The 21,509-nt window shown below is 40.7% G+C and overlaps 2 protein-coding genes across 2 annotated transcripts; both read left to right on the top strand.

Annotated features, from left to right (window-relative positions):
• The first annotated feature begins 4,290 nt into the window (after positions 1 to 4,290).
• Positions 4,291 to 5,738, top strand: LOC128737374 (general transcription factor IIH subunit 2). Its single transcript, XM_053831998.1, has 2 exons — positions 4,291 to 4,399; positions 4,456 to 5,738. Exons 1-2 carry the CDS (start codon positions 4,341 to 4,343, stop codon positions 5,630 to 5,632), a joined length of 1,236 nt encoding a protein of 411 aa, XP_053687973.1. The 5' UTR covers positions 4,291 to 4,340; the 3' UTR covers positions 5,633 to 5,738.
• A 4,572-nt stretch (positions 5,739 to 10,310) lies between these two features.
• On the top strand, positions 10,311 to 14,843 carry LOC128734235 (mucin-5AC). Its single transcript, XM_053828307.1, has 7 exons — positions 10,311 to 10,555; positions 11,183 to 11,547; positions 11,608 to 11,683; positions 11,739 to 11,922; positions 12,017 to 13,862; positions 13,930 to 14,071; positions 14,161 to 14,843. Exons 2-7 carry the CDS (start codon positions 11,185 to 11,187, stop codon positions 14,256 to 14,258), a joined length of 2,709 nt encoding a protein of 902 aa, XP_053684282.1. The 5' UTR covers positions 10,311 to 10,555; positions 11,183 to 11,184; the 3' UTR covers positions 14,259 to 14,843.
• Positions 14,844 to 21,509: the final 6,666 nt, after the last annotated feature.

Below are 21,509 nucleotides of genomic sequence, written 5' to 3'. Positions count from 1 at the left end.
CGGTTTTGGGCAGACGGCGGAGCCACACGACCTTGCTAATAGGTAAGCATAATATAAGTTATTTTAATTATTTTTTTCGTTTTAGCTTATGAAGCACCTCCTGCTATATAGTGAAAACTTTGGCCAATACGAGTGGTAATACTGCACATGGATTCCAGAAGAAAAAATTAAATCAATTATTAGAAGCACTTATGGAAACTCAAAGGATGCAACTATATTCCATTCGAAGGAATGCTGATACCTGATTTTTATTTTCAGGTATAATGAATTTAAGTTGTTACGTGGTTTTTGAGCCACCGTAAATCTCGCATAAGCAGAGGTTGGAAAACTCGCAAAATGAATAGATACGCCGAGCATCGGCAAACGGTTTTTATCATGATAAAACAGCTACGCGAGTGGTTCAATTCGCCTATAACAATGAGCAACATACACTCACGCTTTGTAGCATCGCTGAATATACGAATATCGTGATCTACGCAAAAGTGCGATTTACCGTCTTCTGCTGTTTGTAAAGCCACTAACACTACTTTAAACTATTCTCCTTTCGTGGTAATATTATTTTGAATACTTTCCGGCGTCCCCGGGCATTCTATATCCGATAAATCGAATACACTCAATGTTCAATATTCAATTTTTGAATGAATTCTGATGTTCACATTGAGGTCCTGTTCGTGATAAAATTCAAAGCTGATGCGCGCATTATCGGCGATGCAGGCGAATAGTGTATGTTCATGAGGGATGTTCATCGATTCAAATGATCACTTTTTCGCGAATTCTCCAACCACTGCGCATGAGCATAGTATTTTTCGATATGAATTATGCTGTTTATGAGTCACAATGCTGGAATCGTCACGGGGATATGAAGTCAAGATCTCTGTGCTTTCTCCTGCTTTTCTGGTCTCTTTGGTTTTTCTCTTTCTTTTTAAGGCCCCCATACACGTACGCATATGTTGGGTTGGAAATGAACAAAATGTTGGAGGTTCATTCCGACCGAGCGCCGAGCCGAACATTTTCTTCTGCCAGTTTGGTTCGTGGCACTCACACACAAGCGAGCGTGTTGGACGAACATGAATTCACCAACATTTTCGGCCAACATGTACGTACGTGTATGGGGGCCTTTAGGATCAAGTATGAACAGCAGGGATGCCACATATAATTCTGTGTTTTTTGTTGGAAAAATCTGACAATCTGTACGACGAGGAAAAATATCTGTGCAAAAATCTGTCCAATGCAAAACAATGAGAGTGAAAGAGATAGAGATTCATTTTGCTGACTATTTCCGTCTCTTTCACTCTAATGGAAAAGCTCAAAAATCTGTTTATTCTGTGTAATTTGGTGAAAATCTGTATTCTATGCATACAGATTCTGTACAGGCGATTTCTTTCAAATATCTGTCAAACACAGAATAATCTGTGCATGTGGCAACCCTGATGAACAGGTTAAAAGTCCTCTGATGAAGTCGATAACGCTAACAGGCAGGGGGGAACTATTGCTGTCAAATTCCTTACATGTGTGCGTTACCGCAGATGGTGTTTGGTCCATGACGTTCGTACTGTCATGGACTAAACGGCTTATGATTGATTTCGACCCAGGGGACTCGCAACTCTATTTTTGTCTGCTGCAGTTGACAGAAACTCAAACCCAAACACGCAGCGCAATTGTCGTTTGTATTGGTTTGATCCCGATAATGCATTTATCTGGTCTTTAGCGTAAATAAAGAAACTAAGAAACTTTTCGCAAGCTACATATACAGGCAAGAGCAGCAAATCGGTAAGAAAAAAAGTAGCAAGAGCTGCATTGAAAATTATGGTCACCTGCCTGCCCCTTCACATGTGAGTTTCACAATTCCTTACCGATAGATCCCCCCTGCTAACAGGGCCCAATTGCAACGGATTTCTTGGAACGAGAAATTAGTATTGGATGTAGATGTTGTATCACATAATAAAACAAATGTGCAGGTATGCAGGTACAGACCTAAAAAGGTAATGTTACTTATTTACTTAATACAATAAAATACACTTAAATATAATACCTGTATTAGATAAATAAACTAGAATCGGGAAGAGGGAGGGACCATCAGAGCACTTGTTTGAAGCGGTGTGCTTAGGGAGAGTAAAACAATCAATTTTCTAGGGTTAATCTTGGCCCGATTAACAACACATAGCGGATAATGAGCGGGCTCTTCTCCCCACCTGCTGGAGTCATTTTGCATTAAGACGGCTTATTTAACGATTGACTCAGGCGACTTAGCTCTTGGAAGGAGATTCTTTAAATCCCTGGTACGTGTAAGTGATATTGCTTACCGACTAATTCCCTTTTGGCCCTTCATACAAGAGTTTGGAAGCATGACCAATCGTTGAATGTGTACAACTCTTTTTGACATGATAGGCTCATTGCTATGAACGGATGTTCTGCTAAGGCGGTGGTAGTGCCATATATTCATATTCATATATACCACATTTCATGAATAAACTAGAATCGGGAAGAGGGAGGGACCATCAGAGCACTTGTTTGAAGCCGTGGGCCTAGGGAGAGTGGAACAGTCAACTTTCTAGGGTTAATCTTGGTCCGATTAACAATACATCGTGGATAATGAGCGGGCTGTTCTCCCCGCCTGCTAGAGTCATTAAATGCAGACAGTTTATTCAACGATTGACTCAAGCGACTTAGTAATTGGCGGTTCCATTAATCATAACAAAGACATCAGAAAGACATTAGCTGGGGCTCGTATGTGATAGACATTAGAGGGGAGCAAAGAGTGGAGGAGAGGATCCGAGAGTTTAGAATTTGATGTTGGTGATGTTATTCCTTACGGCCTGCAGGCCGTATCTTAGTTGCTGTAGTGAATAGCAATGACATGGTTGAATGTAAGCAAATGTTTATGATCAAATCAAGAGTAATCATAGCTAGCTTAGTTATGAATTTAAATATAAAACAATAATGTCACTTTCAAAATGTTAGCACTGCCCAAACTTTGAGTCGATATTGTTTCTGGCAGCCATGTATATAATCCTATTGAGTAAGACAACGTTTCCCGTAAGGTCGAGGAACGCGAGAATAACGAGCGAAGTCATTCTGTGTGCTATCTGCTATCTTCGAGAACCAAGGATGTGTTTTGGATTCGGATACGACAGTTGCGTCTGGTTTTTCGCCTGGTTTTGCGTATAGTGGCGTTGGTGCAATGCAAACTAACTGGCATTTCTCGACCAACATGACAAAATTTTCAGAGATTCTCTTTAATAGCGTTTTTGTTTTTGCTTAGGTCCAACTTAGGTTCGCTCTAGTTCCAATCGAACGGCTGTCAAAACGTTTGTTTTTTCACTCAGGTTGAAATTAGTTTCGCTCTGGGTTCAACTTTTTAGACGACGGGTTCGCTCTGGGTATTTTTACAGTTTCAACCCCGCCATGAGCAATACACTGCCAACCTGAAAACGTTTGTTTATTCTCCCGAAAATGTTTGTTTATTCAGTGGTCGAGTTGGAACTAACCCAGGTTAGAAAACAAGAACGCTATTAAGGCTTCGTAAACCAATAACGTCAGCAACCGTTTCATGCAAAATAGACGCATTCAAGTCTAAAATTAAAAAAGAAGAAAACTTATCCAATTTAATTCTACTATGTATATTTTATTTACGACAGATACGTATTTCGCCTACGACTTGCAGGCTTCCTCAGTGTCTGTTTTAGTACTCATCGTGAATAAAATATACATAGTAGAATTAAATTGGATAAGTTTTCTTCTTTTTTAATTTTAGGTTTCGTATTCTACTAAGACGCTCCAAAAACTTCACGCTTTTATGCCGCCGTGATAAGCGTAACAGCAGAGACGCGAAGAAAATCTCTTATTTGCATGCTGGACCTTTTGAAATATTGCTCTTCATTTGCCTTTTAAATGGTTTATTTTATTTTTTTAATAGCTTGTATGTAGAATAAACCCTAGATGTAGTAAAGTAACTAAATTCAACCAATATTGGCTACTTGTTACCGATAATTGAATTATTCCTACTGTCAATTTTTTGGTTGAAAAACAATTCAAAAACTCAAAAAATAGAGTAGCTTGCCACAAAATTTTAGACAAATCCAACTATTTTAGACAAGAATTTACAGGTGATCTCATTTAAGAGTGTATACGGCATAGAGTGAGTTTGCCAGTCTCTAACCATTTATCAACTTTATTGATAATCTGACAGTTCTCAACCACTAAACTTTGCGGATCGCCGTAAGTGTGTTCTTTATTTGTAAACATATATAAATAGTTTGGTTTTTTTGATTTTTTCGCAGTACGCTTGATTTTTTTTAAATAAAACTACTTAATTGCCTTCAGCCAGCAGTTTAAGCACTATGGCAGAAGAAGAGGAAACGAAGGAATATCGGTGGGAAACTGGTTACGAAAAAACATGGTAAGTGCATATATCTTATAAAATTCTTTAAACCAGAATATATGTTTCATATTTAGGGAAGCAATCAAGGAAGACGACGATGGCCTGGTGGAGGGCTCGGTAGCCGAAATAATACAAAAGGCTAAGCGTAAACGGCAAGCCATGAAAAAAGGTTACAGCAAACTGGGTATGATGCGACATCTGTACATTATACTGGACTGTTCTGAAGCAATGACCGTTCCGGATTTAAAGCCAACTAGATTTGTTTGCACTCTCAAGTTGTTGGAGATGTTTATAGAGGAATTTTTCGACCAGAACCCCATTTCGCAACTAGGTGTTATAGCAATGAAAGCGAAACGAGCGGAAAAGATTTCTGAGCTGGCCGGCAGCTGCCGAAAACACATAAAGGCGGTTAACAACCTGAGCAAGATTGCATTGACCGGTGAGCCCTCACTTCAAAATGGTTTAGAGCTAGCGTTAAAAACCCTTAGGATGGTACCATCCCACGCTAGTAGAGAAGTGCTAGTGGTAATGGGAAGCCTAACAACATGTGATCCAACCGACATTCACATCACTATAGAAGCATTAAAGTCCGAGGGAATTCGTTGTTCGGTTGTTAGTCTGTCGGCAGAAATTCGAGTATGCAAATTTCTTTGTGCAGAAACTGGTGGTGTGTACGGCGCTGTTTTGGACGATGCCCATTTCAAAGATCAATTACTGCAGCATGTTGATCCCCCACAAGCCGGTAGCCAACAGGAATGTTCAATGATTAAGATGGGATTTCCACATGGAAAAACGGAGGAAGGCAAAGATCCGCTACTAACTATGTGTATGTGTCACATAGACAGCACAGACGAACCAGCAAAACTTACATCTGGTGGATATCATTGTCCACAGTGTTATAGCAAGTATTGTGAGCTGCCGGTAGAGTGTGCCTCTTGCGGTCTAACGCTAGCATCAGCTCCTCATCTCGCTCGATCTTACCATCACTTGTTTCCGGTTCCACCGTTCCAGGAACTTCAATTCCAACAGCAGTCCAGCATTTGCTATGGATGTCAGAAAACGTTCAACGAAAGCGTTGATAAAACTATATACCAATGTAACGCCTGCGAGCAAACGTTCTGCATCGATTGCGACATTTTCATTCACGAAACAATGCACTCTTGCGTGGGATGTACGACGATACCGGCTTCGGTGCAGGCGCTGCACGCCCGCAAACCGGTTGCTCCGCCGCATAGTTTATCAATACTCTAAAAATCACAAACACGAGTGGAAAGTAAATCGATTAACTATGATTTTGTTTGAAATTACATATTCGAATGTAATCAATAAATATGAACATTGAATGTTTTTAGTATTATCCGTGTCATCTGAATGACTGAGACTAGTCCGTTCCGTTGACCTATCTCAAAATGATCATTTTGATAGAAAGGCTACAAAGCATTTTTTTTCTTGGCTGATTGACTTCCCAAAATACTTTTTACTTTGAATATGCAACTTACTACAATATAGAAATTTTATTTTTTTATAAACATTTTTTTATTAACAAGAATTTTGGTTTTTATGCATTAGGTAGGCTTTTTGAAACAATATTCATTCTATGATTCTTACATATTTTCCAATATACTTTACAAGAACGAATGTATGTTTCAACTCTGTGTATAACCATGTTCTGCACAATCCAAAATTGTGAGAAATACAGAAAATTATAACAACTCCTCGATCAAATCCCATTCAATTGTGGAAAGCTTCTTTGCTTGATCAAAACGTAGTTGGTTACGTATTGAGCAGCCGCTATTATTCGCCATATCACAAGGCTCTGAATGTATCTCAACGAGTGTGATTATTTCCACTTTACAGCATGGTCCACTACGAAACAAGCCATTTTTAAGTAGGTAAAATCAAGTTTCAATACTGTACCACTTACGGTAATTCCGGTGAATACCAGCAATCGTCATCGCTTAACACTTCTGGGAATAGAAGAACAGACTGGTGGTCTTCTACAAGAAGTCGTTTTGGAGAGATTTTTTCAGTGATATTTAGCATTCCGATGTCCTCGAGTGAGGACTGCTTATTCATAGAGGAAATTTCAGAAAACGAAGAAGCCAACGGCAGTGGGAGTTCATCGAACGGTTCCTTGTCAATTTCTAATAGTTCTTCCGGCATCTCCGTATCCTGTAAAGCGGGTTCGTATTCGCACTGACGAAGGAAATCCTGATCGTTTTTAATATTCGAAGAAATCTTTGAGCTTTAGCCATAGTTGAAATACAAACCACTTTAGGTAACAAAATACAAACCATTTCAAAATCGTCCCCAAAGGCCGTATATTTATTAATACTGTACTCCATTTCAGACTTTTCTACGGCAGAACACAGATCGCGCATTTCCTGTATGCGCATTCGGGGCTGATACATGTTTCGTTCTAAAAAATGAAATTCACAAATTTAAGTGTTGTTATCCTGTTTCGAAAAACTTTCTCAACCTTCTAGTATATCGCGTAAGCACTTTTTTTCTTGTTGTATATCCATTATTTTATTATTTTCAGTGCTGTTCTGCGAGTTTCTTCGATATCTAGGACGTATCTTTTTAGGCATTGTCACTTTCATCAGATGTACATCAAATTGAATATTTATGCATCTGCTCGCGCTGACAGATCGATAAAGTACCGTTAAATATTAAATTTAACCTAAAAATAACTAATAAATTATTTATTCCGGTTGCTTTAATCAAGAACTTAATCTTAATGCTTTGATCGAAAACGAATCAGTCGATAAGTTATTCGCTATGACGGCGTTGCTGATATTGTTCAGGGTTTTGGGGGTTTTGCGTGAGAAAAAAAGAAAGGGGAGTATTTTTGCTTTTGTCATCACGCACACATTGACAGTTCGGCATGAGATTTTCTGTAAGTGCGAGCAGCCTATACGAAATCTTTTTCAATGCCGTCATCGCGAATAAGGTTTTGCACGGGCGAGCATAACCTCACTTCTTTGACGTCTATCAGTGGTTTGTTTACATGAAACGATTTAATGTCGTTTTCGTTTTTGCGGTGTAGCTACACCGAGGCTACACCGGTGTAGCTTTTTTGCACCAAAACCAACCCGGTAACAATGTGACAGCTCCCATACTAATCAAACGTACCTAAAACTGCTGGTTCGTGGTTCACGACAGATGTTTGAAAGCGGCGTAAATATCGAAGAAAGAGTTTATTATCATTTGTTTTGGCAAAAAATCCCTTGTGCATATAAGATCTGAATTGGTTTATTATTTCAATAGAGTATTTTACGAACTGACAACATTATGTCAAGTATCAAAACGTTTCCGTGGTAATGACAATAGCAGCATACCTGGTTCTTCTGTCATAATAACATGCTCTATTTGGTTCTGTCATGTAACAGAGTGTTTTTTGTACAACTGCAACGATCTCTATTGCTTGGATTTACTCTTGAATTTTGCTTAACTTGTTCTGTTAATGACAAAATCGATCCAGCAATCATGAAAGAGCATTTCATTTTGAATTGCGCAGCGGATAACTTTCAATGAAACACGCAATATTTAAATACTTTAGAGCAGACAACTCGTACACAAGAGTGACAATCTTGTAATAAACACCGCTTTTTATCTTGTAAACAAATCAATCAAACAACCCACCAAGAATTCAAACAGTTTTACCGAAAACATGAAACAATGCTGAAATAATCAATACGCACTTTTCAAATCGTTGTCCAGACAGCTTTTTGCGTTCACATTTAACGTAACAAAAATTAACATTTCCCTTGGAAATCGAAGGTGCGTCAATTTTGACCGGCACGTAAAAACGATCGTCGCGACATTTTTGACACTGGCGGGTGTTATGGGAAACTGTTAATAACTGTCACTTTGTTACGGGGTAGACCAAAACTGTTCGTTTTCGATTTTGGTGCTACACCATTGCTACACTTTTTCTGCACCAGCTACACCAGAAAAAAAGAGAGTGTAGCTGGTGCAGATAGGAAAACACAAACACACCCATACCACATTACTGCAGCTGAACCGTAAGCGTTCGTTTATCCAGCGAAAAGTGTAACACCAAACGGTGTAGCTGCATCACAAAAACGAAAACGGCATAAGCTAAAATAGCACTTTTATGAGTGATATCGCACTTTGGATGGTACAATTTTCTTTGCAATTGACAATATATGAAGATAGAATTAACAAAAGGGCGAATACAGTAGACTCTCGGAAAAGTTAACTCTCTAAAAAGTTAATTGTTCAGAAAAGTTAAGCGAATATCAGCTCTCATGCAACGCTCTAAAAAGTTAATTTTTACCTTAACTTTTCTGAGAGTTTGAATTTATTGGTTGTCCAAGCGTTCGTACACACACGTATGTTTACCTTCTATCTTTATTTCTCATTTTTCGGTTTATTGTCGCCTTTCCACAGTCATACAGAGTCTCACAGAGTCGCATCAAAACTGGGATTAAATTAAACTCTTGTACCGGATAGTTGTAACAATAGCGTATTGAACTATTTGCTAGTTACACATAGTGAGAGGATGATGAGCGAAGACCAGTAGTAGCTCGAAACGTCCGGACTAACTGGTAATTAAAAATCTTCATACTTATTTCGCCGAAAAACGTCGATTAAATCGAACAAACATTGCGGTGGCGGCGATTATCTGAAATCAACATAGTTACTTCAGGATTATTAATAACATACTAAAAAAGCGCAAACTCAGATTGAATTTTAAATGCAAAAGAAGGAACAGCAAGAAACTAAAAATAAGTGCAAACTATATCAAAATGTAGTCGCAGACTATACGAAAAAAAAACAAAAGCAAACTAGTGTAACAAACTATTTTAAACTTACTGAAAGGAACTAAGTATTATTTCAAAGATCTTGCTACATATTTCTTTTCATTACAATTTCAAAATACATAAAAATGTGTATCCTATATCCCGGAGTGCATTTTTCGCTTTTGTATTTATCATTTTCAATGATTTTCAGGACTACTCAGAAAAGTTAATATTTCGGAAAAGTTAATCGACCCATTCCCCAATCGATTAACTTTTCCGAGAGTTTACTGTATATGAAGATAGAATTAACAAAAGGGCGCAAGCGTAAACAAACCGAGTGAGAGTTGATTTTCCTATGCTGGCCCAGCAAAAAATAACTCTCACTCGTTTTGTTTACATTTGCGACATTCGCCCTTTTGTTAATTCTATCTAGATATGCTCTCATTGACTAAAACAACTATCAATATGTCAAATATGAAATGGTTCGCATTCTGAACTGAGGAACTGATGATTTTAACCAAGATACGCTCTTATAAAATCAGCCACAAATATCGTTTATTTTATCAAGTAAATCAATAGCTTACGTGCTAGACAAGCATAATATAAACTTAGAACTTACATACTGCCAAGCAGATTCTTTCTGCCACGATTTCAAGCTATAAAAAAGTGAGCAGCGCGTTTTGTTACCAAAGAAACGGGCAATAACTAAAGAAAAAAGAAATGCACCACAGTCATTTTCGTCATTTTGTGTGAACTTGTGGTTTTTATTGGGATAGCTTTATTTTAGTTTTTCCCGTTTTTCCTCGAATTTTTCTAACTCACGATGATACGATTCCCGAGAAAAGTTAAAAATTTCGCGAAATGGTTCACAGCCTTAGTCGTTTCACTGCAACCTGCAATAAAATAACTATTGAAATGTCAAATTTTATAATTTCACGAAATGGTCAGCGGAGAAAGTTTTCCGTGCATTTTAGAACTACCGTACCTGTCATTTTGAAATAATGAAATGTGCCACAAGGGAGAGTGACAAAATGCGCTTCAGCCGCTTCCAGGTACTCGATGTTTGGCCACCAGGGTCGGTATACAATTTTACCTCCGTTTGTACGCGGTACAAAATTAGCGAACGAACCAGCAAGCGACCGACCAGTGTTCAATGTAGAAGCGCTTTTCCTCTGCATTTCAAAGCGGATTTTTCTGTGAAAATTACATCTAATCGAGCTACGAAGTGTAGAAAGTGCTCTCTAAAGTGTTTAATAGCTGAAAAACTAAAAGTTAGGTGATAATTCGCGTTATTAGGAAGGGATTTTGCAGCGAAAAAAAGTTTGCTGCGGGCACCCAAACATCGCATCGCTTTTATAGTTTGATTAAAGTGAAATTTATACTAAAGCGAAGTTGCTGCTTGGTGGTAAGTAACTGTACTGTGCTTTACACGATTTGTTCTTTGAGAATTCTTCGGAACGTTGAGATAGATTTGTTGTCCCAATTTCATCAATGTTTTTCAATTTAGCGGAATAAGTGGGATAGAGTGCCCCTATAAAAAAGTGTTGGCAGACTAGAAGTTCAGAACTATAAATAAAATTGGCGGGACGGTTCTGATTGAGTACTTTTTAATTTTTTAGATTAAATCCTTTTAGGATACTTAAGTCGTTAGTTTTTACTAACACAAATTGTAACTGTAATGGATTAACGAACTACGAACAAGTGAGCTTCATATAATTTTAGGCAGTTATAATCTGCTTGATTCAGTAATACTATGTAAATGCTTGATTGCTCCTTGACTCAGCCCATTAAAATCATTCCGCTGACCATCCAACGCTATTTGTTAATATTCTTAAAATTGATCAATTTAAAGATACTTTTAAGACTCGAAAGCTTTTTCTTCTACTTTGGTTTTACACTAACTTTCTTGATAAATTACTTTCTTCGTTTCTAATTGATTAATTACGAATAAACCCTAAGATTATTTGAAACATCATGGCTTATGCAGCACTAACTGTTTTAAATTAAACTAAGAAATTGGTGTATCTGGCAGGAATGGGCAAAGACATTGACCCGGCTGATATTGGCAAGTATCCCGATCTGATTCGCAAGGCGCAATCCGAGATGACGCAGAGTGATGTACTGGTCTGCGGACGCTGCCACAGCGTGTTCCACTTTGTCGAGCTGTTCAAGGAGCATAAGGAGCAAGAACAGTGCCGCAAGGAATCTACACTGAAGGATTGTCGTGAAACGAAAGCCAAAGTTTGGGCTTTTCTGTTGTGGAAGGCAGCCCAACTGAGCGTAGATTCGGCCGGAAATGTTAACTCCTGGAAGTTGTACCAGACTTGGGTCAAACTGGAGGAGTCGGTCAGGGAAACATGGATCGTAGCTGGCCGAACGATCCAGTCATTCGCAAGGGTTAGTCTATTAGCTTTATCCTTGTAAACGGACAGTAATTTCATAGCATCTTTCTTACAGATGGGACAAGGCAGTTTGCAGGAGATGCCGGTTAAAATTACCAAAACTATAATTGAAAGTGGACCCGATGATAAGAGTAAGTAGTCTTATTGACATTTGAAAAAAAGTTACTTATCTTCTGTATACTGCAGAGCCAGTCGTTAGTCAGTCAGGCGCTACTGCAACCCCCAACCGCGTGGTTCCTCCTCGCAAACCGGACATCAAGACTACCCCGCCAGTGGTAAGTTCCGCTTCAACTACGGACGCTAAGAAAGCTCCTATTATTTCTTCTACGGTGAAAAAACCAGATCCGCTTGCTGCCAACAAGAATGTCGGGTAAGTTAGTTGCTTCAACAAAGTAATTGTTGCATGACTTAGCTGGTGTTATGTCTCCGACGAAAAAACCTTAAATATTGAAATTGTTTTTCAGGAAACGATCCGTCGCCAAGCGCACTACTCCTGGCAGCGGTGAAGTCGTCGAGGAGGAAGTCGAAAAAATCTTGGCCAAACGGTTCAACCCTCGGCGTAAGGAACACGAGTATCTGGTCAAATGGTCCAAGTTTGCGCACGATCAAAACACGTGGGAACCACTGATCCATCTGCAGACATGTCAAAGCGTATTGGAGTACTTCGAAGTTCAACTGGCAAAACAAAAAGAGCAACGGGCAGCTGCTGCCGCTCGAACCTTACAGCAGCAGCAAGCTGAGAAGGCTAAAACACCCGCGGTAACAACCACGACTCAATCATCGACGAGTTCTATGACGGCTGTGGCTGTGGCCAAACCACCAGCTGCAGTTACAGTGACGCCTAACACACCCTCCGCAACGCCTATAGTTGTTCCTTTGGCTCAAAGTTCTCCTCTTACGGGAAGACCCGCACGAAGTTCTAAGATGAATGCAATGGATAAGGTCAAACAATGGGTTGGTAGCACGATGGCAGCCGGCAGTGGCAGTTCCGACAATGAAGAAGCGGCAGCATCTAAACGAAAAATTAGCGAGAGTGACTTTGAAACGGAAGAAGATGGTCTGAAGAAATTTAAACCAGAGACCTCAAACGTTGGTCAGGTTATGGGTAAACCAGAGCAACATGCAACAGCATCCGGGGTTAAAATAATCCCGATCGGATCAAAGTCTCCGGTAAAAGTGGTCAACGGTATCGGTGGAACGTCGACGAAAAAGGATGAAGGTAATGCAGCGGAGGTGATTGTAAAGTCGACCAAGGATGGTACTGCAAGTGGAGTTGTGAAAAAACCTGGTTTCACAAGCGCGAAAAATGCATCCGGTGGAGAGGCAAAGGTGCAGATCGTAAATAGAGGTGATGCCTCCAAGCAGGGCGTCTTTAAAGTTAACTCTAACACGCCTTCACCACAAACTTCACCGGCTGCTGTTGCAAGTAAACCTCAGCCGCCGCTAACTACAACGACTACTACCACTCGCATTGTTCGCAAGAACATTGGTGGAACCCAGCAGTTGGTCAAACAGGTTGTTAGAACAACCATTCCCATTCAGCCAACTACTGCTATGGCCCAGCAACGCCAGCCAGCTCAGAAACTCAATATTCCAACTCAATCGACGGCTCCGATTCCGAAAGTAACAACCAACGTTATTCAGCGCAATTCTCTTTCACCGAAACAATCGCCTCCACTTAACAGAGGACAGCCATTGCGGAACGTCCGCAGTACTCCAGTTACAAAGACCAGTACTACATCGGAACAGAAGATAAACGCTTTGCGTAAGCAAGGCTTGAACATCGTTAAACGTGTTGTGTCTCCGGCTGTGTCTGCCGAGCCAAAACCGGCCCCTCCACCAGTACAACGTAACGAAGAGGAAGACGATGGAGTGCCAGACCCATTCCCAAATATCCCCGTACAGATTCCACCATCTCCACCAAGAGCCCTTACGTTATGTCCGGTCACTGGAAAGGTACTGTCTCAAGCCGAAGGGGAACCAACTCCAGTTCCAAGCCCAGAAGCAGAGGACGACAAAATGAAATCGAAAAAGCCAGGTGAAGAGCAGCACGAGCAAGAACAAGACACACAGGTACAGCAGATTTTGACCAACGAGGATGGCTCGCCGATTATTGTTGCTGGAGAGGATGGAACTTTGTATCAGGTTGCTGGAAAGAATGCAGAAGGACAGACCATTCTGATTGCCCAGGGTGCGGACGGGGAACAGCAGTGTGTCTTAGTGGCCGCACAAGAAGGAGAAAGCGAAGGAGTTCTCACGCTCGACGCAGCCGTTTCGGAAGCCGTCACACATATGGAAGTGCCCCAAGAGGTAAGCTGATTTTACTGTTAACCACTTAAGTCAGGCAAAATTTCATTTCATTTCGTTCGCATTCTAGGGCCAGCTGACGGAAGAACAGTCTGCACAGTACAAATTGCAGGAAGGTGTTGACCCTAACCAGCAGCTAACGATTCAAACTGAAGATTCCCAGGATGGCCAAATTACCGCGGAAGTTGTTCAAGCTGATCAACCATCACCGGGTAAGTGTCGCTAAAACGTTTCACTGTTTGGGGGGGTGCTTTTGCTTAGATCAGACAGAATAAGTTGAGTTTTTTTTTGCTTTTTGCAGGTGGCACGCGACGAGTGGTTCTACTGTTACCGGACGGAAGTTTTATGATGACCGAGGTGAACGACGAACAGTATCAGTCGTTGAATTTGGTGAACTGAACTAACTCGTAATTTTCTTCGAGTCGAATATGTGACGTTATTATATATTATAATTTATAAGTTCGTAGGTTAAGCTGCGCAAATGTGTCTAGCTTTAAATATTTTATTTCTCTTCGGACATTCATATCATGCTTCAAACAGAATTACACAATTTGTACAGAAAATATGTACGTTAAGCACTAAGAGAAACGGTCGGAAACGAAGTATATACCTATCGTCTCGTCTTTTATATATTTATGATATGCTTTTCTTTTCTTGGGAAATGATTGTTTCTAGGAATTCAGGCTAATAAACAGTACAGTACACATTCGATTGTTGATATAAACGATTGCGTCAGATAGATATCTTGAAAGGATGTTGATAACTTCTACATTTCTTCTGTAGAGTAAAAATAGAGTTTGTTTGGCGGTGTCAAGTTTGTTCTAGGGCAGCACGAACTTAACACAGATATAGCAAATAGCATTGTGTAGGGCTTGAAATTGTGTAGAAATAATTCGCAAGCCACTTAATTTTCTCTATCGTTTGAATTAAACTTTGCGAGAAAGCATAATCGAAATTTTCCTAATTACAATAAATAAAATGCAAGTTACGTCGTACGGTAGTTAAATTTTCGATTTTTTTGTCTGTTAGGTATTGAACATATCCGATATCGGCAGAACAGATTTCATATTCTAAATAGCAATTCTGATTAGTATGCATACTCGCATGGGATTGGCCGAAATATAAAATCCAGCTGAACGCCCAATTCGAATGACTCGTATACTGCCAGTGGAGGCATAACTGTCCTATGTTACATTTTGTCAGTTTCGACATTTTGTTGTCAAACGTTATAGTTATATATGTATTTTTATAATATGAATCGAAAACATGGTGTTTATATTAGAAAAACTCGAAAACATTTGAAGACAATTTGTCCCACTGGAAAAATGGACGCATAGGTATTTGTCTCACTGCATATACCTTTTCATATAAAATGTTTTCAAGTTGTGTACAAAATTGAGTGAAGTTTTTCAACATTATCTCAAAGAGGGACAAATAATAACATCAAAACTAAATAATTTTAGAAAAATCATTTTTTTAACTTTTAAGTGGGATTTTCTCATTTTGTAACATGGGTTGTAACATGTTATAGGTTGTAAGTTTTGTAACATGGAACGGATATGATCCAGCGGCAGTATACTACTCCACGCTTTGATACCCTTTTAACTCTAAAGAAACTGCTGCAGCTTGATTCATACCAGTAATTTTTGTTACTAGGCTCAAAAATTATAAAGATCTACTCCAAGCGTCTTTCAACCTTTCAACAGAAGCCTTTTTTAATACGTCGTTTAGATTTCGAGAAAATGACATTGTACGGTAAACGATAGCTCTGCGCGAATTGGCAGGAAAAATGGATGGTTTGATGAAATTTGTAACACTCGAATAAAACAACGTCCGCTTAAACGAGATCTTCCATTTATTATAGCCGTTTTAGTTTTACAGTGCTGCTAGAAATTATTGTAAGGTGGAAAACAACAATATCGACAAGGGGTTATACAAAATTTACGCATTCATTCACCCCCCGTTGAGTATTCAGACTCAACTGACGGTAGTAAGGCAATTTTGGTAACTGCTCTCTTAAATTCACTGGATGACGTCTTCACTGTTACCACTCGAACAGCACCATCCTCTCCCGGGTGTGTGGCAATAATCCTTCCGCGTCGCCATTGCAGAGGCGGTAAGTTGTTTTCAATGAGCACTACAAGCGCCCCAACCTTATACTCCTTCACTCCGTCGTACCACTTTTGTCTCCCTTGTAACTGATGGAGATACTCTCTGGACCATCTGCGCCAGAAATGTTGCTGCATAAGTTGGATATGTTGCCACCGATTGAGACGTCCAACCTTCTCGTCCTCATATGACGGTTCCGGAATGGCCAGCGTTGACCGAAATGTAAGGAAATGTCCTGGAGTTAGCACAGCAAGATCGTTAGGGTTTTCTGACATCGGACACAATGGTCGCGAGTTAAGTATTGCTTCCGTTTGAGCCAGGAATGTACACATCTCCTCGTATGTTAATTTCGTTTCGCCGACAACTCGCTTCATATGCTGTTTCATTGATTTTATTGCGGCCTCCCATATACCTCCAAAGTGTGGGCTTCTTGGTGGTATGAAATGCCAACGGATCTGTTTAACACTGCAATATTCATCAAGTTTTTGTTGATGCAATTGGGAGTTGAATAATTCCCGCAAAACAGCCAACTCATGATTGGCTCCTACAAAACAGGTAGCATTATCTGAAAATATATCACTTGGAGTGCCACGTCTACCAGAAAACCGTTGAAGGGCAGCTATGAATTTATCTGTCGTTAGATCTGACACCACTTCACAATGCAACGCCTTTGTAGTCATGCACACGAAGACCGCTACGTATGCCTTATAGCACCTTCCACCTCTTCCCTCTATCTTCAGCGTGAACGGTCCAGCGTAGTCGATTCCAACTTTAGAGAAGACTGGCGCCGGGTTTACACGATATTCAGGAAGATTTCCCATGAATTGTCTACCTGGTGTAGGATTTTGTCTGGCACAAACTTGGCACTTTGAGATAATGTTTCTAATAAGTTGTTTGACTCGTACAGGCCAGAATCGCTCACGGACGATGGCCAATAATCCATTAGGGCCCACATGTTGGTTTTCTTCATGTAGCTTCCGTACTAAAATTTCCGTCACATGATGAACTGGGAGTAACACTTGGTGTCTTCCGTCATATGGTATAGCTGAATACTTCAATCGCCCACCGACTCGTATTAGGCCGTCTTCCCCGATGAATGGTGCCAAGTTGGAAACGCGGTTTCGCTTAGTAGATTGGGATTTCAATGCCTTGATGATATCACCAAAATTCTGCTTCTGAAGGACTAGAAAGATCGCTCGCTCTGAGTGAGCAATATCGATGGCATCTATATTCTTAAACTGTCGCTTTTTATGTATCTGATAGTCAATGTACCGCAAAACGTATACCCACGCTCGTTGTAGCTTTCGAATATTGCTCAACCTATCAAGTTTGATTGGCTGCTCCTGAAGAGTAGCAGTCAATACCATGGCAGTTCTTAATTCCGGCAGTGATTCATCATCCAAAACTTCAGTATTTTCAGTTATAAGCTGCAAGTTCCATAACATAGGAGGTCCCGTCCACCACATATCATTTTCGAGCAGATCCTCTGGCATGACACCTCTCGAAATCATGTCCGCCGGATTGTTTTCCGATCGTACGTACCGCCATTGATATCCTTGAGTCAGCTCCATTGTCACGGCAACACGATTGGACACAAACTGGTTCAGCACCAACGGTGACTTCTTGAGCCAGCATAGCACGATTTGAGAATCACAAAACAAAATTACCTTATCGAACGTAACACCTAAGGCCGATACCACCTTTTGGGTGAGCTCCGCAAGCAGCTTTGCACCGCATAGTTCCAATCGTGGAATTGTGAGCGGCTTAATTGGAGCAACACGGGACTTACTGGCGATGAGGTTTACACTGATGGTTAATTGCTAATAGACCTTATATAAATTACGGCACCATATCCACGCAATGAAGCATCCGAAAATCCACACAATTCGATTTTGGCAGTATCACTAGGAATAACACAGCGCGGCTTACGAATTTGATGAACAGCAGGCAACTGATGCCAAAAGAACATCCACCGCTGCCATATTTCATGTGGAGGTGTTTCTTCCCAATCAAGACCAAGTCGCCATATGTCCTGCATAATTAATTTAGCAACCATGACAATCGGTCCCAAAAAACCTGCAGGGTCGAACAGGCTCGCGATCGCTGATAGTATATTTCGTTTAGTCCAGCTGTTTGTTTCAATAGCACTGGGAACGCGAAAGGCAAAATAATCATCCTGCGGGTTCCAAATAAGGCCCAACGTTTTAATAGTATTGTTAATTTCACACTCGCTGAAACTGACTTGCTTTTCGTGAAACTCGGCAGGAATAGTTTGCAAAACCTCATGGCTATTAGAGCAAAACTTGTGAACACCAAAACCTCCTCTGCGGAGTAACTCAACCAATTCCTTGTAAATATGAATCACCTCATCAGCCGACCTTCCGCCTGTCAAGAAATCGTCAATATAACTGTCATATTTGACGACGTGTGCAGCTAAAACAAAGTTTGCTCCTTCATCGTTCGCTAACTGTGTCAATACCCTTGTTGCATGGTGTGGAGAACTTGAAATACCGTACGTTACTGTTTGTAATTCAAATTCTCGCAAAGTATCACTCGAGTCTCGCCACAAAATTCTTTGGTACTTGCAATCGTCTTTATGAAGCCTGACCTGACGGTACATTTTGGGAATATCACCTGTCAGTACGACCGTGTGTGTGCAAAATCTTAAAATAAGTGACAGTAGGTCACTTTGTACCGTAGGCCCAACCTTCAACGTGTCATTGAGCGAAATGCCTGTGGTAGTCTTTGCTGAAGCGTCAAAAACTACCCTAGTCTTAGTAGTGGAACTTGATGATTTATATACTGCATGATGAGGTATATAATAACATCCATCACCTGCGTGCGGTACCTCCTTCATGTGACCAAGTGCGAGATATTCTGTCAGAAATTCAGCATACTCAATCCGCTTGTCTGGGTTTCTTACCAATGACGTCATCAACCTATCTAATCGCTTCAATGCAAATTTGTATGATTCCCCTAAGTCTTTCTGCAGATTGTTGAACGGTAGCCGTACGATATACCGCCCATGTTCATCACGTGTGTGTGTGGATGCAAAATGGTTTTCAACATCGATCTCTGCTGTGGTCATACTATTATCAGACGAAACGTTCTCTAATTCCCAAAACTTTGTCATGATCTGAACAAGGTTATCTTCAAAGCGATTGAACTGGCAGGCACGTGGATAAAGCTTACCTTTTCTGATTGGAATCGATCCTCCCATAACCCAACCCAATTCTGTTTCAGCTAATGTCAGCGAATTGTTACCAATCTTAAAGCGTCCTTTCTTAACCAAATCAAAGAAAATTTCATTTCCTATAATGGCGTCGACTTTCGTAGCTGTCTGAAATTTCGGATCGGCTAATGCTATTCCAGCTGGGAGAGACAAAGCTCGTGCTTCAATCTCGACGAGGGGAAGTGTTGAAGTAACCTGTGGGACAACCAGGAATTCCAATACGGACGATGTAAAGGAACCGACGCAAGATTTGATCTTGGTTGATAACAAATATTTCACTGTGAATTGCATGTCGTTTAAACCGCTGATAGGAAGGTCCACGCGATTCATTTTCAATTTCAGCCTACCCGCCAGCTCTTCGGTGACGATGTTACTATCTGACCCTGAATCTAATAAAGCTCAACATTTAATGACGCCTTCCTTTCCTACCATAAACACCTCCGCAGTAGAAAGAACTACTTGACGATACGATCTGCCGACACTGGCGCACAGGGCGACGGCACTGTCCACATGAGCTGGATTCTCTGGATTGCCTTCAGTTTGAACCGGTGCCTCTTTAAGCTGAGGTTTTTCATTAGCCTTTAACATTGACGTACTGGTAGTGGCTGTGCTACCCGGATGCAACAGAGTGTGATGCTTTCGATTACAACGTTGTACCTTGCATCCCTTGTCGGAAGGACAATCAATCACTCGATGTTTCTTTAAACAATTGAAACATAACCTTTCCTTTATAGCGACTAGTCTTCGATCCTCTACACCCATTTCCAGAAACTGTGCACACCTGTATATTACATGCTCTGCTTTACAACAAGAGCACACTTCCTTTGACGTTGAAACAAACGATTTTGCTGTAAACGGCTGCGATTTTTGATTATATCCTTGGCGTTTAATTGCAGCCGCGGTTGACTGCTGCGTAACATGTTGCTGAGGACGATTTGTTCGCTGCAAAACACGCCCACGCTCCCGTAAGAATTCCATGAAATCATCATACGCTGGCAAATCCTCATGACCAATCTTGACTTCCCACTGTTCTTGAGTTTCCTTATCCAATTTTTTGTAAATGACGTTCACTAAAATCAACTCTGCCAACCCTTCAACTGGATAGCCGTGACCATTCAAAGCATCAGTATGCTTTGTGCAGATATCCACCAGTTTCGCAAGCGATTTACCACGATTTTCCTTGCAAATTCTTGGACAATCCAGAATTGTATCGATGTGGGTGTCCAAAATCAAACGTTTATCCTCATATGCAGTCTCCAAAATTTTCCACGCGCTCTCATAATCGTTGTTATTGACAACAGCCTCATCGATTTTATCCTTCGCATCACCCGATAATGAGTTACGCAGATATAAAATTTTCATCGCGGGAGACTCATTCACGTACCTTGCCATTATACTTTGAAAGAGGCTTTTGAAACTATACCAATTCTCCGGATTCCCATTAAACGTAGGGAATGGAGCTTGTAAATGAGGCACACTAGTCTGAACGAACACCGGCGGGGGTGCGGTACTTGACGGAAGCACTGAAGGGTTCTGCGTTTCCAATAACTTTGTAGTGAGCTCAGTTTGTGAAATCCTTGCCTGCAGTTCGACGTAAACTTGATCGTGAAGTTTTTCAAACGCAGCATATTCCTTGCGTTCCTCGGCACGGCCTTCTTTTGGCAGGAATGTAGACATTTCGCTATAATTCTTTTCATTGTCATCCGCACATCTTCGTAATGTTTCCAAATGTAGCCGAAGTAAATGAATACTTATGTTTTCTGCCTGCAACGACTCATTTATCCGAAGTACCTTGTCGAGAAGCAAATCACGACGGTCTACCAGCGCATCCAAACTATTCTGCATCTTGCGACGTTTTTCGATGGCGTCCTGTACGGCTTTTTGTTCAGCAATAGTAGGAAATGTATCTACGACGTTGCTGTTAGACCCCGAAAGCGCATCGAGAATGTTCCTTCTGTTTATTTGTGCCGACGATGAACGAGGCGTTTCAAAATTATTCATTCGTTTGTACGTTAATCACTTCTTTGTTATTGCAATGTTCGCTGTCACTTTCCGCACAGTCTCTTTTGTTTCAGTTGAGCCGGTCGCAACCGTCAACTTTTTTTTTTTTTCACCAATATGGCAGTCCACTTGTGCCACGGGCACGATCTTGGTGGCGGAGCACCACCAACGTTTTCAGTTTATCACGAGAAACTAGCAACCGGTGCTAGCCATTTTTTCCACTAAACCACTTCAAACCATGCAAAATTCCTCCATAAATCCGGATTTGAAGGACCAGAATGTACGGTAAACGATAGCTCTGCGCGAAT

Source organism: Sabethes cyaneus, chromosome 2 (assembly GCF_943734655.1).
Source record: "Sabethes cyaneus chromosome 2, idSabCyanKW18_F2, whole genome shotgun sequence".
In the NCBI taxonomy this organism is placed as follows: Eukaryota; Metazoa; Arthropoda; class Insecta; order Diptera; family Culicidae; genus Sabethes; species Sabethes cyaneus.
This window is presented reverse-complemented; position numbering and strand designations above follow the sequence as displayed.

Coding starts and splice junctions, on each gene's coding strand:
- LOC128734235 (XM_053828307.1), top strand. CDS start 11,185: ATGGGCAAAGACATTGACCCGGCTGATATTGGCAAGTATCCCGATCTG. Junction 11,923..12,016: donor GCTGCCAACAAGAATGTCGG/GTAAGTTAGTTG, acceptor ATTGTTTTTCAG/GAAACGATCCGTCGCCAAGC. Junction 14,072..14,160: donor AGCTGATCAACCATCACCGG/GTAAGTGTCGCT, acceptor TGCTTTTTGCAG/GTGGCACGCGACGAGTGGTT.
- LOC128737374 (XM_053831998.1), top strand. CDS start 4,341: ATGGCAGAAGAAGAGGAAACGAAGGAATATCGGTGGGAAACTGGTTAC. Junction 4,400..4,455: donor ACTGGTTACGAAAAAACATG/GTAAGTGCATAT, acceptor TTTCATATTTAG/GGAAGCAATCAAGGAAGACG.